The sequence below is a fragment of the Ruditapes philippinarum genome, unplaced genomic scaffold, assembly GCF_026571515.1.
Source record: "Ruditapes philippinarum isolate M1 unplaced genomic scaffold, ASM2657151v2 ctg6478_1_1_1_1, whole genome shotgun sequence".
Lineage (NCBI taxonomy): Eukaryota > Metazoa > Mollusca > Bivalvia > Venerida > Veneridae > Ruditapes > Ruditapes philippinarum.
Window position 1 is genome coordinate 12,049 of NW_026859857.1, and position 21,768 is coordinate 33,816.

Consider the following 21,768-nt stretch of genomic DNA (forward strand, 5'->3'; position numbering starts at 1 on the left):
TTATGCAGTTTCCGTTGCAAAATAAATTTATTTCCGGTATTACGGCGTCCTAAGTGTATTACATGTATATTATGAAATTAATCATTAAAACAAACAAACTCTTAATTAACAATATTTTTTTGCTTCTGTTTTTAGTACTACTAGTATTTGATGAATGCGATAGCAAAACATATGCGTGTCCGAGTGATTAACGCGTCTGATTAGAAATCTAAGGACTGCTGGCCGCTCGGTGTAAACCCCGTCAGTCAAGGGCAAGCCGTTGTTTCCTCGAGAAAGAAACTTTACGCTCATTATTTTGTATTGGTTAGTTGCAGGCACGGACTCCAGAGTGTTTCAGTAAGCTTGTAGCTTCCAACCCAATATCAAACTTAAATAAATTCGTATAAAATGAAACATATTAACTGATAAAAAAACATAGGGCACGTGTTTTCTATGAGAAAAATATTTATGTTAATTAAATATAGTTTGCTTAATTTTCTGCATGTTTCGTCTGCTTCACAAACTGATACATGATATCCACCCCAGATACGTAATACCGATACAAAAATAAACAGACGAGCGTATCCAGTATTTTTCGTTGTCATCGTCTGTAAAAAGAGCCACGCCCCAGATCTTGATCCTTTAAGCAATAAAAATCAAAATATAAAGCGGTCATTGTTTAAAGCCCCATTATCGAATAATTTCACATTCAGCACGTTTTTTCTTCCTGTGATCAGCTGATAACATGTACATTATAAAAGTTAATAAATGTTTGTATTAAACTCATAGTGCCGTACAGAGGGTAAACAATTTTCGTCTTGGATAGGAAATGTATAAGTATCTATTTATTTAATTATTAATTATATAATTATTTATAATGAAAGTAATACTTAGTACTACTATTTTGTCTACATATACTAGTATTTGTGGCAAACAAAAACATAGCAGAGATGTAGATAACATAAATATGTTATCTATGTCTCTGAACATAGTAATGGGTATTTCCGTATATTTCGACAAATGATAAGCTTTTAAACTTTTGTAGATAATATGCAAAATATGCAACGTTAAACACGATAATAATCGTCCACTATGGAATAATTACTAATTAATACAAAGTTTAGATTTTCATAAAAATAACAGGAGTCTTTAAGCGTACTGCTTTAACAGATCACCTGGCGCATAAGAGACAAACACCATACCTGTAGGTCACCGGTTCAATTATAAATCAGATTAAGCTACTTAAAAGTGCCGTAAAAATGAGAATTAAGAATCAACGAAGCACAGAACGCAGTCCCCGACATAACCCAGACACCCGGCAGGATTAGAAAGAAGAAAGGAGGGGGGGGCGCTTAAGATGTTCAATAATAGTTAAACATTGGAACTGACGTGTAAACAAAACAATATCAAGCAGACGACAAAACGCGTTTTTCTTTTTTTATAGCAAATATCAAGATTTGTGATTATTAAAGCAGGATTAAGGATGTCAACGTGAACTCATTTTCAGTTTTAAGTATATCTTGAGTGCATAATTATGGAAGAAACAATTAATTATCTCAAGTGCTTGTTTTATGTCGGAAACAATAGTAACAAAGAAAATATTATCATTTACAATCTAAAAAAAAATTAAAAGCGTACACATTTCTGGTTTAAGTGACCCCAAATTACGCTAAGATTACTACAATGCGATTACCAAACGAATAACGAATGAAATGTCAAGCTGGTATATAAAATTACACCACGTGCCCCTCTGCTTCTGTTATAATAAGAGTTCATTGTACATGAGAATTTTGGTTTATTTACACAGACGAGCATGTGGGAATATTCGTTAACTTCGTTATGATTATTAAACCTGGTATGTAGTAAATGCCACGTTAAGACTTTCATGTTCACTAATTTTCGGATTCTGCAGAGGAATTGCAGAACACAGGCAATCGATAGCAGACGACACAATATCTGCGTAATGTTTTAGGAGAATAAGTGATATTATCGATGGATCTTTATTTTTTGGCACCAAATTGCAGTTTTAGGAAACATAGTAAAATTACCGCTTGGATTTGTACTTTAACATCTGTGATAAGGAATCAGTAACAAAATCCAGATCGACGAAGGACTATTAATTTAAACCTTCTGTCATTTTTCACAAATGCAGACGAGAACTTTAAGGAGATAACGCACGCTATGTTGAATACTTATCTAATATTTGATCTCACAAACAGCTGATTTGGCGATTTAACATGTGAAATTCAACATGTAATAAAAAGATTTTCTTTTATTGGATTAGATCTACAATGTTTAAAAGTGACTCATTTAAATGTTCAAAACAAAATGTTTAGGGTCCGCATAATGTTATGCATACTAAGAGTTAAATGTTGATTTCGACACAACACAATGAAATAATTTGTTGAATAATATATAGTAAACAAGAGATCAGCATAGGAATGTTATTTTGTACGGGAGATAAAATTCGTACGGGAGATAAGAAAAATAACTGCACATGGTGCCTAGATAAGAAATCAGAAATCATTTATAAATACTGGATTTATAAATAGAATGTGTCACGTGTATACAGCCGCTGGATGCGAAATGGAAAGACGTGCATACGACACTACGTTACGTCAGAGTCATATTACAAAGAAAATGACGTATCCTAGAAGTCTTACGTAAAATTAGGTATGAATTTTTAATTTAATAATATAATCAAAAGTAATTCTAGAAAAAAAATATACTGTATATATTATATTATATATACAGTATATTTTTTTTCTAGAATTACTTTTTTATACTATCCCAACACTGTGCTGGGTCCCTGTGATTTAATCATGTTCAACTGATTATATTATGAGCCAAAATGTAATATAATGAACGTACATAAGCATGTAAACACCATGTCAAGTTTGTTGTTATTTGTGTGACGGGTTTTGTTTGTTTATTTTGTTTGTTTGTTGTTGTTAGGCAAAAGAAAATAAATTCCCAGATTCTCATCCCCGCCCGCCCGGCAAAAATTGCTCCGCCCGAACGATTTTTATTTTCAAAAAAAGAAAAAAGAAAAAAGAAAAAAAAGAAAAGAAAGTAAGAAAAAGAATTAAGTATTTAAGTGTATCATCATCTGTGCGGCCGAAAATCCGTCAGTCTCGGTCCTGGCTGAATAAATATCGGATCATGCGGGCCGAGATTAAATTTCTTACCGTGAAAAATCCTCGGGTCCAAATAAAATTTCTCAGAGCTAAAAATAACCTGTTTTGATTGTTAAAATGAAATGTGTTACAGAAATTTAACTATACTGAAGTTTGAACCACAAAAGACCAATTTTTGACAAGTCAAATATTCAAATAAACAGCAGTTCATAAACAGCATCGGTAAATTTTGCCGTAAATTACAAATTTGGAAATTTTGTTTTACAATGTCTTTTAAAAAAGCAGCTGAATAACAATCTATAAATACTCATAAAATAATTAATCTGATAAAATTAAAATCAACATAAACTAGAATTGTGAATGGTTATGCAGAAAACAGATATTTTTTCGTTTGTCACATATTTTCGCGATGCCGATTTTTATAATAAAAAAAGAAGTAACAAAAAGGAAGTCTATAATTGATAAAAATTGTCAAATGACACTTTAAATATGAGCCGCGTCACGACAAAACCAACATAATGGGTTTGCGACCAGCATGGATCCAGACCAGCCTGCGCATCCGCGCAGTCTGATCAGGATCCATGCTGTTCGCTATCAGTTTCTCTACTTGTAATAGAGTTGGTAAGCGAACAGCATGGATCCTGATCAGACTGCGGGGATGCGCAGGCTGGTCTGGATCCATGCTGGTCGCAAACGCACTATGTTGGTTTTGTCGTGACACGGCTCATATAGTTTATTAATTAAGTAAACGTACTGTATTGTTTACATTAGTTTAGAATGAGACATTAGCCAGTTTGTGTTGCACAAAGTATATTTTCTTAAGGGAGGGGGGTGTGTGGAATCACAGATATATTATACAAGCTCCATGATGGAATTAATCAAGAAGAAACAGAAGAATTGGGAGTCTCAGGATTTTGAAAATCCTAGTGAGGACCCTGATTATTTCTAATGGCCACATTTTGTTTTGTTTCTTCAGTGAAAGCCACAATAAGAAAAGCCGTCATTTTGACATTCACCCAGGTTGTTATCATATAATACTTGAAATGTCACGGCCTGAAATAATCATCTGAACTAATTATAAACAAAAGGGTGCCGGTCCTTGTGGCCTTAAAAATGAATTTTGCTTGAAATCTGAAATCTGCTTGATTTTGTATACATGTAATCTTTATAATATCTAGTCATGGTATGAAAGTGAAAATAAGATCGCTTTTTAATATAATATGTAAATCTCTGTACTTTCTTTGCCAAATTTTCAATAGCTTAGATGTTATTTTTGCAATGTAAATAAATGGGAGTCTTTTTGTGTAGCTTCATTGGTTGATTAATTAATTTACTCATGTAAAAGCACTATTGATCAGCATAGGCATAGTACATCTTTATTCAACTCCTTTATAAAATTAATATGTCTTATTTTGTAACAATACATTTAGATCTATATATTGTTGTTTTTGTTTTTTTTTGTCCAAACATGTCAATAATATGAAAGGTTCAATAAAACAGCTAGATCATTACAATCAAGATATATTATAATGTTGCTTCCATTCTCAATCTGAATAAATATATCTTACATACACATAATATTAGAACCTATTATATAGAACAAAGTCCCAAATATTGACCTCCCTGACCGAGAATGGAAAATAAAAAATAAAAATTAAAATCCACCCACCCGCCCCATTTTTTCCCAAAATTTGGATCAGAATCTAGTTATTTATTTTCTATTGCCTTATTGGTAGTTTGTTAGTTTAAAATTAAAGTTGTACCTTTTTTGTTTTTACCTTAATAAATGCAAAATTTCCTTAAAAGTTCCCTGTAGTTATTTGCCTTTGTAAATATTCTAATATTTACTTAACAAATATAAAGAAACAAACTCATGAGCACCTCGTATATTAAAAAAAGTATAATCTGAATATCCGAGTAACAAAACTAAATGACCATATAATGACCCTAAATCGTTGACCAGACCATAAATTTATCAAAATGACAGAAATAAATAGTTTTGATGATTTTATTTGGAATAGCAAAAAATATAATGTCAAAGGCAGAATATTCAAAAATAAACTCGGTGACTCCCACTTATTTTTCGCTCGAAATTTTTGTGTTATCATATTTTTAGATCGTGCAGAGTTAAAATGATTTCTATTATATGCAATTTTTTCTTGCATATACTTTACTGAAGCAAACGCCTTAAAGGAACCCCACAGAGTTTCAAAGCGCTTAAACCATTTTTATTACATAGACCGGCAAGGGCACCTTAAACAGAACGATTTGCAAACGATAATTAAGAAAAATAGTCTGAAATAAATTTAACATCGTATTTCTGTGCTATTATTAGACCAATTTGAGTGAAAAGGGTTGCAACGCTTTAACTATTGGTCATTATTCACTTGAATAATTATTCTTTAAAAGCGGATTGGGGGAATAATCTAAATAATTTGTCTAGAATTGAACATTAACCTCGAAAAAATATTTTTAGTTCCGTCTTGTTAAGAAAAAAAACTCAGTGGAGTCCCTTTAAAGGGTGATGAACATTTATAATTTGAACTAAATATTGGACCGGCCAGCGACATCTATCATGGTGAAAGTTCACTGTGAAAAACTGGCATTTCTCTTATTTCAAAAATTACACATCATTGTAGGGATTATAATCCGTTCTAACATTTGAAAATTGCTTGTTTCCCACAGCGAGGGAATCAATTACTTTCACGACATGTGAAGTAATTCAGAAAAGTGCTTACTTTTCAAAAATTAACAATGTAAGACCTGAATCGCTCACTTTGCGTCATCTCAACAGAAGAGCTTTAATTTGACTTGTTGTTGTTGTTGTTTCTGTTGTTGTTGTTGTGGTTGTTGTGGTTGTTGTTGTGGTTGTTGTTGTAAATTGTTATCTTATGATGCTGTTGCTGATGGTGTTGTTAATGATGATTATATTGCTGTTAATGATGATGATGATGATGTTCTTTGATAAAATTATTTTATTATGTTATTTACTTTTATTTTGCTATAAATGGTTCTTGTATAACGAGTTTAAACAGTAAAAGAGAGTTAAACAACAATACAAATGAAAATATTGAAATGTTGTTGTTTTATTGTCGTAGACACACTTGTCTCTATATACATTTTCAAAGGATTGCTATTTTTCTCTTAAGATTTTGTCGATGTTCCGCTTAAATTTATTAAACTTAGATTAACAAACTAAATTAACAATATACGTTTTGTTTTTATTCTGCAGGTATTCAAAAGAGTTATCTGAAGATAACGTAGTGGTTGTGAGTGACGTCATGAGGTTTTTACGGATCAAATTCGTGAAATACTTCACCTACGTGTCCTTGATAATGTGCCTGTCCCTCGTCTTCTCTTTCATGTGGCTTGAAAAGTCATCACAAGATGTGTTCTACGATGGACCCATAATGTTTACGAATAAAAAGCAAACTTTACAACGATCTCAAACTGCACAGTATTTGACAGACCCTCAACTTAACCCGGTTCTTAGAACGTTTAGCTGTGATAAATTATTCCAGGGCGATAACTCGGAGATAAATCGTGCCAGTGATTACCTTAGAAATGTCCGGCATTTTAAAAACCGTGAAGACGATGAATTTAGACTGTTGTCGCTAAACTGTGAAGAATACAAGAAATCCCGAGGATTCTTTGCTGCTCCAGTAACAAAATTAGAACAGGATTTCCCAATTGCCTACAATATTTTGTTTCACAGAAATATAGAACAGTTTGAACGACTTTTACGTGCAATATATAGACCACAGAACCAGTATTGTATACATGTTGATAAGAAAACGCCAGACGACGTTTTAGAAACGATGGAACTGTTAACTGACTGTTTTGACAACGTGTTCATAGCATCTAAACTTGAATATATCATATACGCAAGTTATACGCGATTAGTTGCAGACATTAATTGTATGAAAGACCATATAGAACGAAATTTTGAATGGAAATATCTACTCAATATGGCCGCCAGCGAGTTCCCTATTATGACGAATTTACAAACAGTTCAAATATTGAATGACTTTAATGGAGCTAATGATATACACGAAGTATTCATTACTATGGACAGTCAAAGATTTAAACAAAAACATTTTACTTACATCGATATAAAGAGTAAATCTGGGTACATCATACATACAAAAAAGGCCAAAGAAGGTCCGCCGTACGGCTTAAAAATTACAAAGGGCAATGCTTATAATGTCTTCAGCCGGGCATTTGTTGAGTTTGTCCTCGAGGACGAGAGAGCTCGGGCTTTGCTAGCATGGTCAGCTGATACGTTAACTCCCGACGAACATTACTGGGCAACTTTGAATAATCTGTACAGTAACCCATTTCTTGATACACCCGGTGGTTTTAAAGGTGTGTATTACTCAAGATTACAGTTAATTATGGTGGCTGATTTGGTACATTGAACATTAACCTATATCGTTATCGCCTTTCGTTTTGACGCTAGTGACAACACGACAAAGCGCCAAAAGGCGCGTTGTCGGACTTTCGTCTTGTCGTCCTGTCGCTAACGTTGTAAACAAACTGCGGGTTGTCGTGCAGCGCGTTATCGCAATGTCGCCCTGTCGCTTGGCTTATAAGCCGATCCTTCAGTTTAACCGGGCGACAATGTGACATTGCGACAACACGCCGCACAATAACGCGCCGTTTGGCGTACATCGTTAGCGACAGGCCGACAAGACGGAAGTTCAACAAAGCGCCGTTTGGCGCTTTATCCTGTTGTCGCTAGCGCCGACACGACGCACAAAAGCGTGCCAAATCAGCCACCATAGTTAATTATGGTGGCTGATTTGTTATTATTTTGCGCGTCACGCTGTCGCTGGCGATAACACGACAAAGCGCCAAACGGCTGATTATCGCCTTGTCGTCCTGTTGCAAGCGAAGCAATGCTTTAACGGCGCATTGTCTTACGGCGTGTTGTCGCGATGAGACATTGTAGATTGACACAAATGGAAGAATTTATTAACTGGCGATAACGATATTTGTTGTCTTGTCGCTTGCTAAAGTGTAACAAATCAGCAACCATATTTAATTTTATATGACCATCTATTATGCAATCTTTTTTATAAGCTTACAGTAAAGTTCAATTATATTATAATATATACAAGAATTACGGACCATTATGCATTACATGATCTTTTTTCTTGAATTTAACGTTTTACTAACAAGTCAAGCTAAAAAAAGTAATGCAATTTAATATTGCTATTCAGCACTATCTTATTATACATAAGGGTTACTCATTAAGATGAGCGGACTCTACATTTTATCCCATATAAAAAAAAACTAAACAAGTTGTCCATGTCCGCCGCTGAAAAAAGGCACGTAGGATAGGCACCAATATTGTAGTCGCGTATGAATTTACAATATTCCCACCGGCGACGGAATGATATGATGACCCTTGCGCCAAAATCCACATAACGGCGCAAAAACAAGAAAAAAACTCAATCTGATACTCAAAGTTTCTTTAATATTTATTGTTCTTAGTATATAAAAATGAAATCTTCGCAACGGTACATATCGTATATCAATAAGGGATATTCATTTTTTTCTATTAATAATACAGGATTTTCAGCTGTAGAAACGAGTGATATATGATAATTTTCATACCACAAGATGAAAATAAATCCTGTATTTCATAGAAAAAAATTGAAATTTATGTTTATTATATACTTATATATTTTTGTGACAATACAATTTGAAAGACTTTCCCTTAAATATTGTATATTGGCAGAATTTGGAAGAACGTAGTCCGGGAAAACATCCGTCTTAATACGGAAAATATTTTTCACTATAGGGAAATATTTTTTACAGTGAAAATACGGAAAATACAAATACGCATTTTATTTCGTCAAAAGTTTTTAATATTAAGTATATGATATTTACATTTATGTAAGTTATATCTAATTTTGTTACAGGTGATCCCGATAAGAAGCCGTTCTTTGGACGTTATATTGGATGGAACACCACTAAATTATTATCAAGATGCAAAGAAAAACATTACGTGCATAACGTCTGCGTGTTCAGTGCCCTTGACCTTCCAGCATTAAAAGACAGATATGAGCTCATCGCTAATAAGTTTGACATTGAATATGACCCCATTGCTTACATGTGTATGGAAGAATGGATTCATAATAAAACGCTTAATCAAGTGGGCATTATTGACACCAAAAAATACAAGAAAATTGCAATTACTAGCTAGTCCTTATTTATTGAATGTTACTCTTTCATTTTTTTACATTTTTTGAAGACGGGTAACATTGAAATAAAAATCTAAAAAAGTGCTGAGTTCTGTCACTGTGTATGAATACATTTGTCACTTTAAATATCTTTCAAAGATGTTCTTCAATATCATCTTGGCATTTCAAAATGAACAGATGAATTATCATTATTATCATTATCATCAATCATTATGCATTATTCATCATCGTCATTGACGCAAATTTAGCGGCATGCTTGTTGCTACCTTTGAACAAGATAAACTAAGACCACCATTGAAAGACAGTGCACCCAGTGACGCAAAACCCTGCGTTGTTCACGCAGACAGTGCTATGAACTCAAAACAGTTGTGCAAGTATATACTACCGTTGACGAAATTACTTTTTCGGCAAAATAATAGTGGTCGTCAACATAAATACGAATTGGGCAGAAACCGAACTAGCCACAACATCTTAATCCGTCTCATGAATACAAGATCTAAAAGATCATTATCAGTATTCGATTTCCTTAATCTCTTGATAAACTACTCTTTAAATATTACAATTATACTAAATACTTAAGATTTTTACAGTTTCAGTTTTTATTAAACCAAAGCATATGATATTCAACTGGTTGTAAAGCAAAATAATAGACAAAAATTAAACTTATATCACAAAGAAAGAAAACAATTATGACTAGCTAAATAAACAGGAGCGCCATGATGGCCTTGAAATCGGTGACCTGAATATAAAACTCTCCATGACAAGGAACAAGTTATATTGCAATCTTTTAACAAGAGCAGATATAAAATCTAAATCTAAAACTGATATCACAAAGTTCATATTTGTATCTGCATGTGTAAAACATTACTGGTTGCTATTTTTAAGTACATAAAAGTAAAATCAAGGACCCCCTGGGACGGTGCCAATTTTGAACTCGATGCTTTTATTTAATCAAACTTGGTTTACACCTTTAAGAAGATTGTTCATGCTTAATATCTAAGTTCTAACTCTTTTGGGGTTTATAAAGACGATTTTTGAAGTTTTTACTATATTAATGTAAGCAAATCAATAATAATTGGGCTGGGGGACGTTTGACTCCAGGGCTTACCATTTGAGAATGTATAAAAAAGAGAGACAACTCTGACTTTACTAACGGTGGTAGACAGCTATTTATTTCCCTTTTCATTCTGCACATTAATGAGGAAAGGAATTAAGTACATTGCTTACAGGAATGTAAATATCTAACCACTGTTAAAATATGTTTGTAATATTTACTCCAGATGTCCCAATATTTAAAAGTTTAACATACTAACGAATGATGATCTTATTATCTATAACGAGAATAGGTCATTTCGGAAATACCGAACAGCCCTGCATTGTTGATAAAAATAATCTGAATAATTACTAAGTTTTGGATCATTTAAAGAATGACACCATAATATGATGCGAACTAATAAGAGTCACATAAATGTTCCTGTGAAACAATTAACACATGTTGTCTAATCTGTTACAAGATCAATTAAAAAAACTATACTTTTTTATTTACCGTTTTTTTTACTTGCTTTTAGAAAAAAAAATCGAGCATTGTCCCCCCCCCCCCCCGACTGTGGCTCTTGTTAATTGTACAGGTAGTTTTAACATTTAGTTGTAAGACATTGAAAGCCTTACATTTGTTATTTATTGTCGCAAATATCGATTAAGGCATAAAATTATTTGTCTATTATTTGGTTCATTTGTTGGTTCGATTTTAAATTATGCATAAGATATATGGGGATTCAGTAATTCAAAGGAAATTGAAATAATGTATCTCAAACTTTGTAACAAATATATTAAAGGTCGAAATAACGCCATATTCAACGGCTGTATATGATGACCTTGCACGTTATCATCTTTATATAATGAGATATGTGAAAAATATTAAATAATATATATGTACTCATATATTGGTTTGAACTGACTAAAACAGATAATATATAATATTACAGCACACGTATAGAAATGGGATAGAAAAAAACTGTCACTTGTGTAAAAATATAATCTGATTATGACTTTGAATATGTGTTTGAAAAGAAAATTTATATTATGCTTTAAACAAGGGATAATCGATAATTTTGTTAAAGGGTGGCCAATTGGTGAATAAGGAAAACAGTCCAGTTTCAGTCGTATATAATGATGTCAATTATGATTTTGAATATGAAAAGTACTTGGATATGTTGCAATCTAATTTAAGATATAATATTACACAATTAAGTTCACCTTCACATTCTTTGACAATTCAAACAGGTCGATACGGTAACCAGATTATCGAGAAAAATCAACTTTATTGTATATACTGTGATAAACACGAAATGGAAGACGAATATCATTTTATTTTGATTTGCCCGTGTTATATTGAATTGAGGAAATTGTGCATGAAAAGTTATTATTATGTTAAACCAAGCATGCTTAAATTTATAAAACTAAAAATGATAAAAGAACATTTCTTGCAAACTCTATGTATATTAAACGTCCAATGACATTTAGAGCATCTGGGCTGAGTTTCATGGAGAGTCCTATGTTAATCCTAAACCCTAGGACTTATGACCAACTTTAGGAGAAAAAGTTTTTGCACTTAAGACCGTTTCAAGTAACTGTCCTATCTTTTGTCTTAAACTTAAGACTGATGACCAATTCGCTCTCCTGAAAAAAGTTACAAAATACAAAGGCACGCGCATAATCCCGGGTTGGATTTACTATGTAATTGATTATAGCAAGTATAAAAAAGTAATGTATTTCCCTCTTATCATGTTGAGTGAAAATATATACCATATTTCACGAAAAACGATAAAATAACCGTTTAATTTAATTTCATAGTAAAAAATGTTTACGAACCCCCTTGCTTGTTACGCAACTGCAATTGTACATCGCGCAGTAATATTATTATTTATAGATGCGTCTTGTTTTGCACGCAATATTTGGCGCTAAATTGTGACGTCATGTAAACAACTCTTTTAAACGCCTTTACAGCGTTAATGACTTAATTAAGAAAAAATATATCCCAAACAGTGATTTTATCGCCTAATAACATCACTGTTTGGAGTTCGGAGGCGAGGAATTATATCACGAGGGCGTAGCCCGAGTGATATAATGATGCGCATCCGAACGACGAACAGTGATGTTATCAAACGATAAAATCACTGTTTGGGATAGATCTATATTATTTCGATTCTAACACGACATCAACAAATAAATGTTGCCGTGCTTGTTAGTTAAGCAAAATTTCGCCTGATTTGTTTATATGGTCCTTTCTGTTTTGTAATCTGGGACAAGGTAATGTTATTTCATATATGCAATGTAATTAAAGTGTATAGTAATATGATCTGTTTTTATCATAAGTGGTGATAATTTGCAACAAGTGGTGATAACTGTTATTGTATATATAAATAATTATTTAGTTTCACAGAAATGAAAGTATCTAATGACTTTTAAGCCTTATAATATATCATTTCTGCCTTGATTTATACAACTGAATAATAAGCTGGCTTATATTCAACAAACTCTCGTAATTTGCAAGTTTTTTTAAGACATTCGTGTAATTAGTTCTAAAAAGTAGCAATCCGACTGGTGTAAATGCATGTAACTGCATGTTGAAGTTAACACGTAAATTGTTACCTACATATCCCAGACTAGTTTCATTAAGTTTGTAACAGTTAAAGTAAACTTCAATTAGAAAAACAAGTGATAAAGATAAATTCCAAGTGTTATATTTATTTCGGTTAAACCTACTTTTCTTAGAAAAACTTTAACAGCAAATGTTGAAGTAATTTCTACAGAAGTTTTATATAATTGCTTGGCATGTAACTCCTACGTTGCTGACAGGTTTAACTTCCGACGGTAATCTAGATAATTCATTCCGTGTGATATTTTAATTTTGAAACTCAATTCTTTTAAGGTCTTAGCTTCAATAGAATGCACGTTTTTTTCCGAAGTTATTACATTTTCAAACAATCCGGTTTGATATGTCGATGAGGTCCAAGTTCCTCTGTCATTTAAAGCGAATTTCGAAGGCACATTATGTCTTGGAAATGCTTTCACTTTTAAGTTTTGGTAATCTTTTTATGGTGGTATTTTTATAGTTTCCAACAAATACTCATTTGCTTTTTGGTAATTAGTACATTAAATTTATAGTGGTTCAGTATTTTGTATGGAAGTCGAAATACTGTTTTGTTTACACTTTTTGACACACTTTATTTTTATTTCGAGATATGTGTATTATTCAGGTTACAAGCATCTAACATGCTCTAAAACCATTATTAAACTTATATTTTAAATACACTCATCATATAAGTCTTTAATCTAAGTCTTGCTCTGATGTATCTTCTTGATTTCGGGCATCTTGCCTCTTACCTGTCACTGAAACAGTTCATGCTGATCATAATTCTAAAACTTTCACTTGTTCATAGCTACTTTTTTGCGTTGTAATCTGAAATTGGATAAGATTGCTCAAATAATTTGCCAAAGAGTAATGAAACTAATGAAATATACGCATACTGTTAAGATTCTAGCATAGATGGAAACAAAATCGTACACAGTAGATCAAGTAATATTAAAATAAAAATGTTTTACAAACGAAAGGCCATACAGTATATATGCGTGTTGATGTCTGTTATAAAATTATATTTTGTACAATAGTTAAAAGCTTATACATTTTTCGAGAATGTCCTTACCTTCTGGTCGGCAAAGAACTAGGATTGTTTTCTCACATTTTTTTATTAAGGGAACTGCTTCGTGGTGAAACGACTTAGTTACATCAATGTTGTTTATCTATCAAAATAATTATCAAAATATGAATAATAAGTATCACCAGTCAGAAATATTATAAAAATAATTAAAATGTCGAACATGTTCGAACGTCTTGTGCTGTGAAGTGGTGTTCGTTCAGAAAGAGATAAATTAACAAATATGAGATATTTCTATGAAAAGAACATTCGAAGCATTTTCGGGTTATGAAAATCTAATTCTGTATGTTTCTGAAAATAATTAAATCGTGTTATCTAATAGTATCTAGATTATGTCAGATATCGCTCGTTTTTATTAAATGTTATCTTTGAAATATGCGACAGGATTGCTCCTCTTTGTTTTAATTAATTCTGTTTCCCCCTTTTTGTTATGCATAAATATCAAACTTTGACATTATATCACTGAAATTACTTATGTAATTTCTAAAGTGGCAGAACTGCTTGCAGCACGGTGTGATTTTTATTCTGAGAATCATCTGGTAAGGAAAAACTCTAAATGCAAAGTATTATTTATTTTTAAACTCCTAAAATTCGTTTATATTTAACCTTTTTGTCCTTTTTGTAAGATAGGTCTCGCTTTGAACAGGTTATTAGATCAAATGCAAGGTAGAGCGATACGAGACAGAACGTTTAACCGTTATGCCGACAAAATAGTACACAGAACTACCGATAAGGTACCCAGTTGGGAACCGATAAGTGACGGGTCCAGGGTCTTGACAACATGTTTTTTATTTTAATATTTAAAAAAAATCATATATGAATACTTATGGGTCTTCTTCTTATAAGTTACGCGCTATCTTAAAGTTAAATAGAATGATGTAAAAATACCCATACTTTAAATGAAGACAATAAAAACAGTACAACATTCTTATTATTGTCAACAATGCTCAGTTTACTCGTTTATTTAATAATATGAGTTTCGCTTAATATTGTCTTATCTTAATACAATTATTACTTGATAAGGATATAACTGTTAAAAACCATTACGGTAATATAACCATTCTTTGAAAACTTAAGTTATGTCAAAAAAGGTTTTGGGGAGTTTGGCTCTTTTTATTCCATTTAAATTCATTATTTTTTTTAATTATTTACGCTCTTACCGAAATGATCTTATCTCCAAGCAGTATCTTATTAGAATTTGCAGCTGGTGTACCAGGTATGATTTTACTTACAAATAGCGATTGCTTATCATCACCTCTTTTTATACTTAAACCAATTACTCCAGAAGCTGTCTCTAGGATAACCGTTCTGAAATACACAAAAAATAAACAATTTATCCATGAAACAGATTTTGTTTTGTTGCACTTAAAATCGGCATATCTCTATCCCCATTGACAAGATAACGGCAGTAACAAACATGTGCCAAATATTTTATTTTGAAAGACAATGTGTACATTTTGTTTGAAAATAAATCATACTGATATTTCCATTACGATACAAGCTTAACATAAATATGACTTAGATACTTTAACTCAGTGAAACAAACGACTAGTATCTAATTTTTAATCAGCTGTGAAGTAGTCAATGACGGTATAATAGGTCGCTCACATGACCTGCGCTTAAGACTGTACCATTTGTGGGCAATTAAATCTAATAATATTTTCAATTCATATTCTCAACAGTTTTTAAGAAGACAAAAAGAGACAAAGACACATACCTTGGGTTCCTGATACCCTAAAATAGATAAAGAAGAACTCAAAGTCAGTTCAAAATTTAAAAGAAGAGATCACAGTCATTCAGTCCAAAGTTCTATGCCAATATTTCACAATTGTTTGAATTATTGTATAAGTATCTTTTTTGTAATAGTACCTTTACATTTAGTGTACAGTTACGAGCTATGTTTATCAATCTGATTAAAACCAGCTCCCAAAACGTACACTGTAGAAAAAGTATATCTGAATTTTACTTAGATTGCATTTTGTCAAGCTGTCATCATGTATCCATTTATGAAATAAATTTGACTTTCTAAAACCGCCAATAGGGGACTTAAATAATAATATAATCAATATTTTGTAAAATGCATGCTCACATATTTGTCCAGTTCATCATCTGAAAAACATAACGTATCTATTTATAAAATGAAACAAAATGAAATTTATGACAATATGAAGACATACTTAGAAATGCTTTGTCAATTATTTCCGAATAACGAGCGCTTAATGTGAAATGGTATTTGCGTGTCATTTAAATAATAAATAGGAATCATTTTGTGCTATTTAATCATTTTTCTTACCTTGACTTCTTCGAAATAAGTCATGTCCCTTGCATTTTTCAACTTCTTGTTCAATTTTATCATTTTTCAGAAACCTATATTTTGTCACAATAGTCCTTTTGCCAATTTCTATTAAATCTTCTTCTATTTCCTTTAATCTCTTTCTTAACCATAAGGCCGTGACAAAGTTACCGGTTGAAATGAAATTATTGAAATATACGCATACCGTTAACATTCTAGCATTGATTGTACGCAGTAAATCAAGTAATCTTAAAATATTTTTTTTACAAACAAATGGTCATACAGTATATATGCGTGTTGATGTCTGTTATAAAACTATATTTTGTACAGTAGTTTAAAGCATATACATTTTTCAAGAATGTCCTTACCTTCTGGTCGGCAAAGAACTAGAATTGTTTTCTCACATTGTTTTATTAAGGCAGCTGCCTCAAGTTGAGAAGTTACATCTACGTTGTTTATCTATTAAAATAATTATCAAAAGCTGAACAATAAGTAGCACCATAGTACCAGTTAGAAATATATATTTTAAAAAATGAGTGAGACTAAAAAAAGGATTGGAGCACCACACTAAATACCGTATTCCGGTATATAACGGGCAAGGCGCTTGAATCATAAAATGCTAAAATTTTGTCTTTTTACCCAACGGAATGAACTTTAATAGGTCTAATTCATCTTTTCACAGCAATTTATGTACGATAATGAAAAAAAAATGTAAAAATCGGCGAAAAAAACGATATTTGTCTATTTTGTGATCATGATTTCTGCAACCGTCTAGAGGTACTGCTCCAATCCTGTATTGAGTTAAATCCATAAAAAATAATAAATATTTCGCAATATGTCGAACATTTTTAAAAGTTCTTTGAAATGTTGTTCGTTCAGAAAGACACAAATAAACAAATTTGAGATATTTCTATGAATAAAAAAAAACAACAAAAAACAAAAACATTCGAAGCATTTTCCGGTTATGAATTATGTATGTATTAAAAATAATTAAATCGTTTTATCTAATAGTATCTATATTATGTCAAGATATCGCTCGTTTGTATTAAGTGTTATCTTTGAAATATGCGACAGGATTGCCCCTCTATGTTTTAATTATTTCTTTTTCCCCCTTTTTGTAATGCATAAATATCTTTCTTTGAAATTATATCATTGAAATTACTTATGCAATTCGAAAGTAGCAGAACTGTTTGCAGCGCGGTCTGATTTTTATTCTGAGAATCATCTGGTAACGAAAAACTCTAAATGAAAACTTTTATTTATTATAAACACATTCGTTCATATGAAGCCTTTCTGTCCTATATTACGTAAGAAAGGTCTCGATATAAGCAGGTTATAATATCAAATGCAAGGTAGAGCGATACGAGACAGAACGTTTAACCGTTATGCCGACAAAATCATAGCACGCAGGACTACCCAAAAAGTACCCAGTTGGGAACGGAAAAGTGACGGGGCTAAATGGTCCAGGATCTTGACATCATGGTTTTCATTTAAATATTTAAAAAAACATATATATGAATACTGAGGAGGCTTCGTCTTATAAGTTACGCGCTATTTCAAAGTGAATTAGATGTTAAAACATTCATACTAAAAAAGAAGCCAATAAAAACAGTATAACATTCCTATTATTGTCAAGAATGCTCAGTGTTCTCATTTTTTTATGAGCTCTCTTATCTTAATACATTTCCCATTATTTACTTGATAAAGATATAACTGTTAAAAAAAACATTACGGTAATATAATATTTTTTTGATAACTTGAGTTTTGTAATAAAAGTTTAACAAAGTTTAGCTCTTTTTATTCCTTTCAATTTTTACTAAATCATTTACGTTCTTACCGAAATGATTTTATCTCCAATCAGTATCTTGTTAGAATTTGCAGCTGGTGTACCAGGTATAATTTCACCTACAAATAGCGGTTGTCCATCAATTCCCCCGTCTATTCTAAAACCAAGGACTCCAGAGGCTTTCTCTAAGGTAACCATTCTGAAATACATGGAAAAAAAAATTATCCATGAAACAGATTTTATTTTGTTGCACTTAAAATCGGCAAATCTCTTTCTCCATTGACAAGATCTCGGCAAATATTTTATTTCTTAATTACTGAAAGATAGTGTGTAAATTTTGTTTGAAAATAATCATACTGATATTTCCATTCATAATTACGATACAAGCTTAACATAAGTATGACTTAGATACTTTAACTCAGTGAAACAAATGACCAGTATCTAATTTTTAATCAGCTGTGTAATATTTAATAACGATATAAGTATGGCGTTGGCATTACCTCCGCTTAAGACTGTACCATCAGTGGGCAATTAAAACTTATAATATTTTCAATTCATATTCTATACAGATTGCAAGAAGGCAAAAAAAGACAACGACACTTACCTTAGGTTCCTGATACCCTAAAATAGACAAAGAAGAACTCAAAGTCAGTTTAAAATTTTATACCAATATTTGACCAGTATTTTAAACATTGTTTTAAGTATCTGTATGATAATTAAACGTTTAGATTTAGTGTACAGTTATGAATACGAGCTATGTCAATCAATCTGATTAAAACAAGTTCTCAAAACGTACAATGTAGAAAAAAGGTATATGTAAACTTTAGTTCGATTGCAATTTGTCAACCTGTCATCATGTACCCATTTATGAAATAAATTTGACTTTCTTAAACCGCAAATAGGAGACTTAAATAATAATATAATCAATCTTTTGTAAAATGCATGCTCACATTATTGTCTTGTTCAGCATCTGAAAAAATAACGTATTTATTAATAAAATGAAAATGAAATATGACAATATGAAGACATACTTTGTAAATGCCAAAAAGACGCTTGTAAATTATCTCCGAGTAACGAACGATTAATGTGAAATTTATAGTATTTGCGTGTCATGACAATAATAAATAGGAATCATTATGTGCTATTAAATCAATTTTCTTACCTTGACTTCTTCGAAATAAGTCAAGTCCCTTGCATGTTTCAAGTTCTTGTTCAATGTTTTCATTTTTCACAAACCTATATTTTGTCCCAATAGTCCTTTTGCCAATTTCTATTAAGTCTTCTTCTATTTCCTTTAATCTCTTTCTTAACCACAAGGCCGTGACAAAATTACCAGTTGGCTCATTTTTCTCTATGTCGGCCTTAGTTTTCATTGATGATAACTCATCTGTTATATGAGATACTTCTACCTTAAGCTTCCCTAATGCACTCAAGGTATCGGTTATAATAAAACTGGCCTGTTTGCATGCATCAAATATGAGTTTGTCTATTTTTTCCAGTATCTCTTGCTTAAATCGCTCAGCATCACAAGTGAATTTTACATGTGTAGCTTTCATTTTGTCAATATTTCTATGTATTTCTTTCTCGTATTCTTTAATTTCGTTGCTGCAATTTTCTATTTCTTTAACAACCTCTTCTATATACTCATTTTCGTTCTGTCCCCTTGTCACATCTGATATATACAAAACTTCACATGTTTTATGCTCGTGTATTATGCATTCTCCGCAACCAACTATTTCGTGAGCTTCACAGTAGAAGTTTATTTTCTCTTCAACATGCTTTGGACATTTGTCTATCAATCCTACTGGCTTTATTTTTAAAGCAGATGGTGAACCACTATATTCTGCATAGAGAAACACGTGGTTTCTGCAATGTTTGCCCTTCCGGTGATGTTGAAAACATTTACTGCACATATTCTCTTCACATTCTTTACAACATCCGTCAGCAGTAATGTCGTCTCCATCTTCTGCACACGGTTCACAAACAATATGTCCTTTTCGTCCAGATACTTCCATTTTACGAGTAATAGTTAAATTCTGTATGCTATAACGAAATAACGAAACTATAAATACTGTATTTAAAGCTTATACACATACAACGCTTTACAAGTAAATAATTGAAATATCGATCCATAAATAGTGAACAGGTTAAGGCTTAGGCATTTATATAGACTTTATACAAACTATATTTATCATAATATAAAGAGTTTCACCTATATTACCCTGGATAAAAACTACGGCGCATTTACAGTGACAAAACTTTTTTGGCACAATCACAACTGTTTATAACTAAGAGAAAATATATGGCAATCATACATCCTTTAAATTAGACTAAATAAGTTATTAATACAGGTTTAATACACCTTTCTTTTGTGCATTCACATCTGCTACAACATGAGGACGTAAAATTGCCAACATCAATTGAAATATCGCAAATTAGGAAACTTCGTGAAACTACTTATTTATGTATTTATTTAGTTTTTTTTTTATTTCGTATATAAAATATTTTAAAAACTTTGTCACATATATGTCTTATCGATATCAACTATAAATATCAGTTCAGATTCAATCATTTGTTTAATGACAACTTTTGAAAATTGTGCATAATCATTTCGATTTTACCAAGGTTTGATAGTCTGATGGTTACCATCGTCGACAAAATTTTGCACGCGTCTTAAATTACGGACGCATTAATCACCATTTTAAGGATATATTTTACTATCAAATTTATATATAATTTATTTAATACTTTTGTTTGGTTAAAGATTTATATTGTCAGTTGTACAGTTTAAAAATACATTTAACGTCTGAAACGCTGATCTTACCACTTCATTTAGAATTTTAGATATTACTGTAAATCAATAATTTGTTGTAATATTATGTTAAAATGCATAAACGTCTACCATGACTGTAGTTAATATCTAAATTCGTAAAGGCGTTTGACTGAAGTAATGGCGCTATTTGGTTTTCGTAGTACAGTATGTCGATTGAATATATATACCGTCTTAATGTGAAATGCTTTATTTAAATATTTATATAAACCGTATTTCAAAAATCAATATCGTTGGAATAACTTTATAATACAGTTGTTTACGCAAAGACAGTTTTATGGGATTTAACTTTCCTTGTAAAAAATGTTTTCTAAAAGAACATTATATTAATTTAGTACATGTATTGAAATGGCTGTAGCGGAAGGTAATGTTTCTGTTTATAAAAAATCTGAAAACGTAAAAGATATTATGTGTAAACCGTGCATTTTTGATTGAAATGTAACATCAGCTAAAGGCCGTTGTAATGAATGTCAGGAGAACATGTGTGCTGAGTGTTTTCAGCATCATCGGAGGGGAAAGATGTGTAGGAACCATACGTTTCTGGATACTGCTTGTATTGCTGGTTCGTCGGCTGTGAACGAAGAATTAGGAGGTTTGTAAGATAAATGTCCGAAGCATGATCAACAACCTTTGACGTTTTATTGCGCAACGCATCGAGAGATTGGATGTAGAGACTGCATTATCTTCGAACATAAAACATGTAAAGTATCATGGATTACATGATGTTTGACGCTTGTGAAGAGGCAAACGATACAAAAACCGAGACTTTAAGATGTTTAGAAAAGCTAGAAGTAAATGCATCAAATGAGAGAAAAG

General features: G+C 31.8%; 2 protein-coding genes across 2 annotated transcripts; one reads left to right on the forward strand and one right to left on the reverse strand.

The window, feature by feature from the left end:
* Positions 1–1,687: 1,687 nt before the first annotated feature.
* LOC132758130 (beta-1,3-galactosyl-O-glycosyl-glycoprotein beta-1,6-N-acetylglucosaminyltransferase-like) lies at positions 1,688–9,408 on the forward strand. Its single transcript, XM_060749644.1, has 3 exons — positions 1,688–2,652; positions 6,349–7,481; positions 9,044–9,408. The coding sequence occupies exons 2-3, from the start codon at positions 6,398–6,400 to the stop codon at positions 9,325–9,327; spliced, it is 1,368 nt and encodes a 455-aa protein (XP_060605627.1). The 5' UTR covers positions 1,688–2,652; positions 6,349–6,397; the 3' UTR covers positions 9,328–9,408.
* A 3,114-nt stretch (positions 9,409–12,522) lies between these two features.
* Positions 12,523–20,163, reverse strand: LOC132758131 (E3 ubiquitin-protein ligase TRIM45-like). Its single transcript, XM_060749645.1, has 10 exons — positions 19,285–20,163; positions 19,073–19,092; positions 18,727–18,743; positions 18,174–18,321; positions 16,705–16,795; positions 16,133–16,152; positions 15,761–15,777; positions 15,204–15,351; positions 14,032–14,128; positions 12,523–13,787 (listed from the first exon to the last, which is right to left on the reverse strand). Exons 1-10 carry the CDS (start codon positions 20,135–20,137, stop codon positions 13,768–13,770), a joined length of 1,431 nt encoding a protein of 476 aa, XP_060605628.1. The 5' UTR covers positions 20,138–20,163; the 3' UTR covers positions 12,523–13,767.
* Positions 20,164–21,768: the final 1,605 nt, after the last annotated feature.

Bases quoted from the DNA above. Each gene is read 5' to 3' on its own strand.
- LOC132758130 (XM_060749644.1), top strand. From the start codon at position 6,398: ATGAGGTTTTTACGGATCAAATTCGTGAAATACTTCACCTACGTGTCC. The intron at 7,482-9,043 runs GTGTGTATTACT...ATTTTGTTACAG, and splicing joins TACACCCGGTGGTTTTAAAG to GTGATCCCGATAAGAAGCCG.
- LOC132758131 (XM_060749645.1), bottom strand. From the start codon at position 20,137: ATGGAAGTATCTGGACGAAAAGGACATATTGTTTGTGAACCGTGTGCA. The intron at 16,153-16,704 runs GTAAGGACATTC...TATGTTTTTCAG, and splicing joins AGTTCTTTGCCGACCAGAAG to ATGATGAACTGGACAAATAT. The intron at 14,129-15,203 runs GTAAGAGCGTAA...TTATTTTGATAG, and splicing joins TTGGAGATAAGATCATTTCG to ATAAACAACATTGATGTAAC.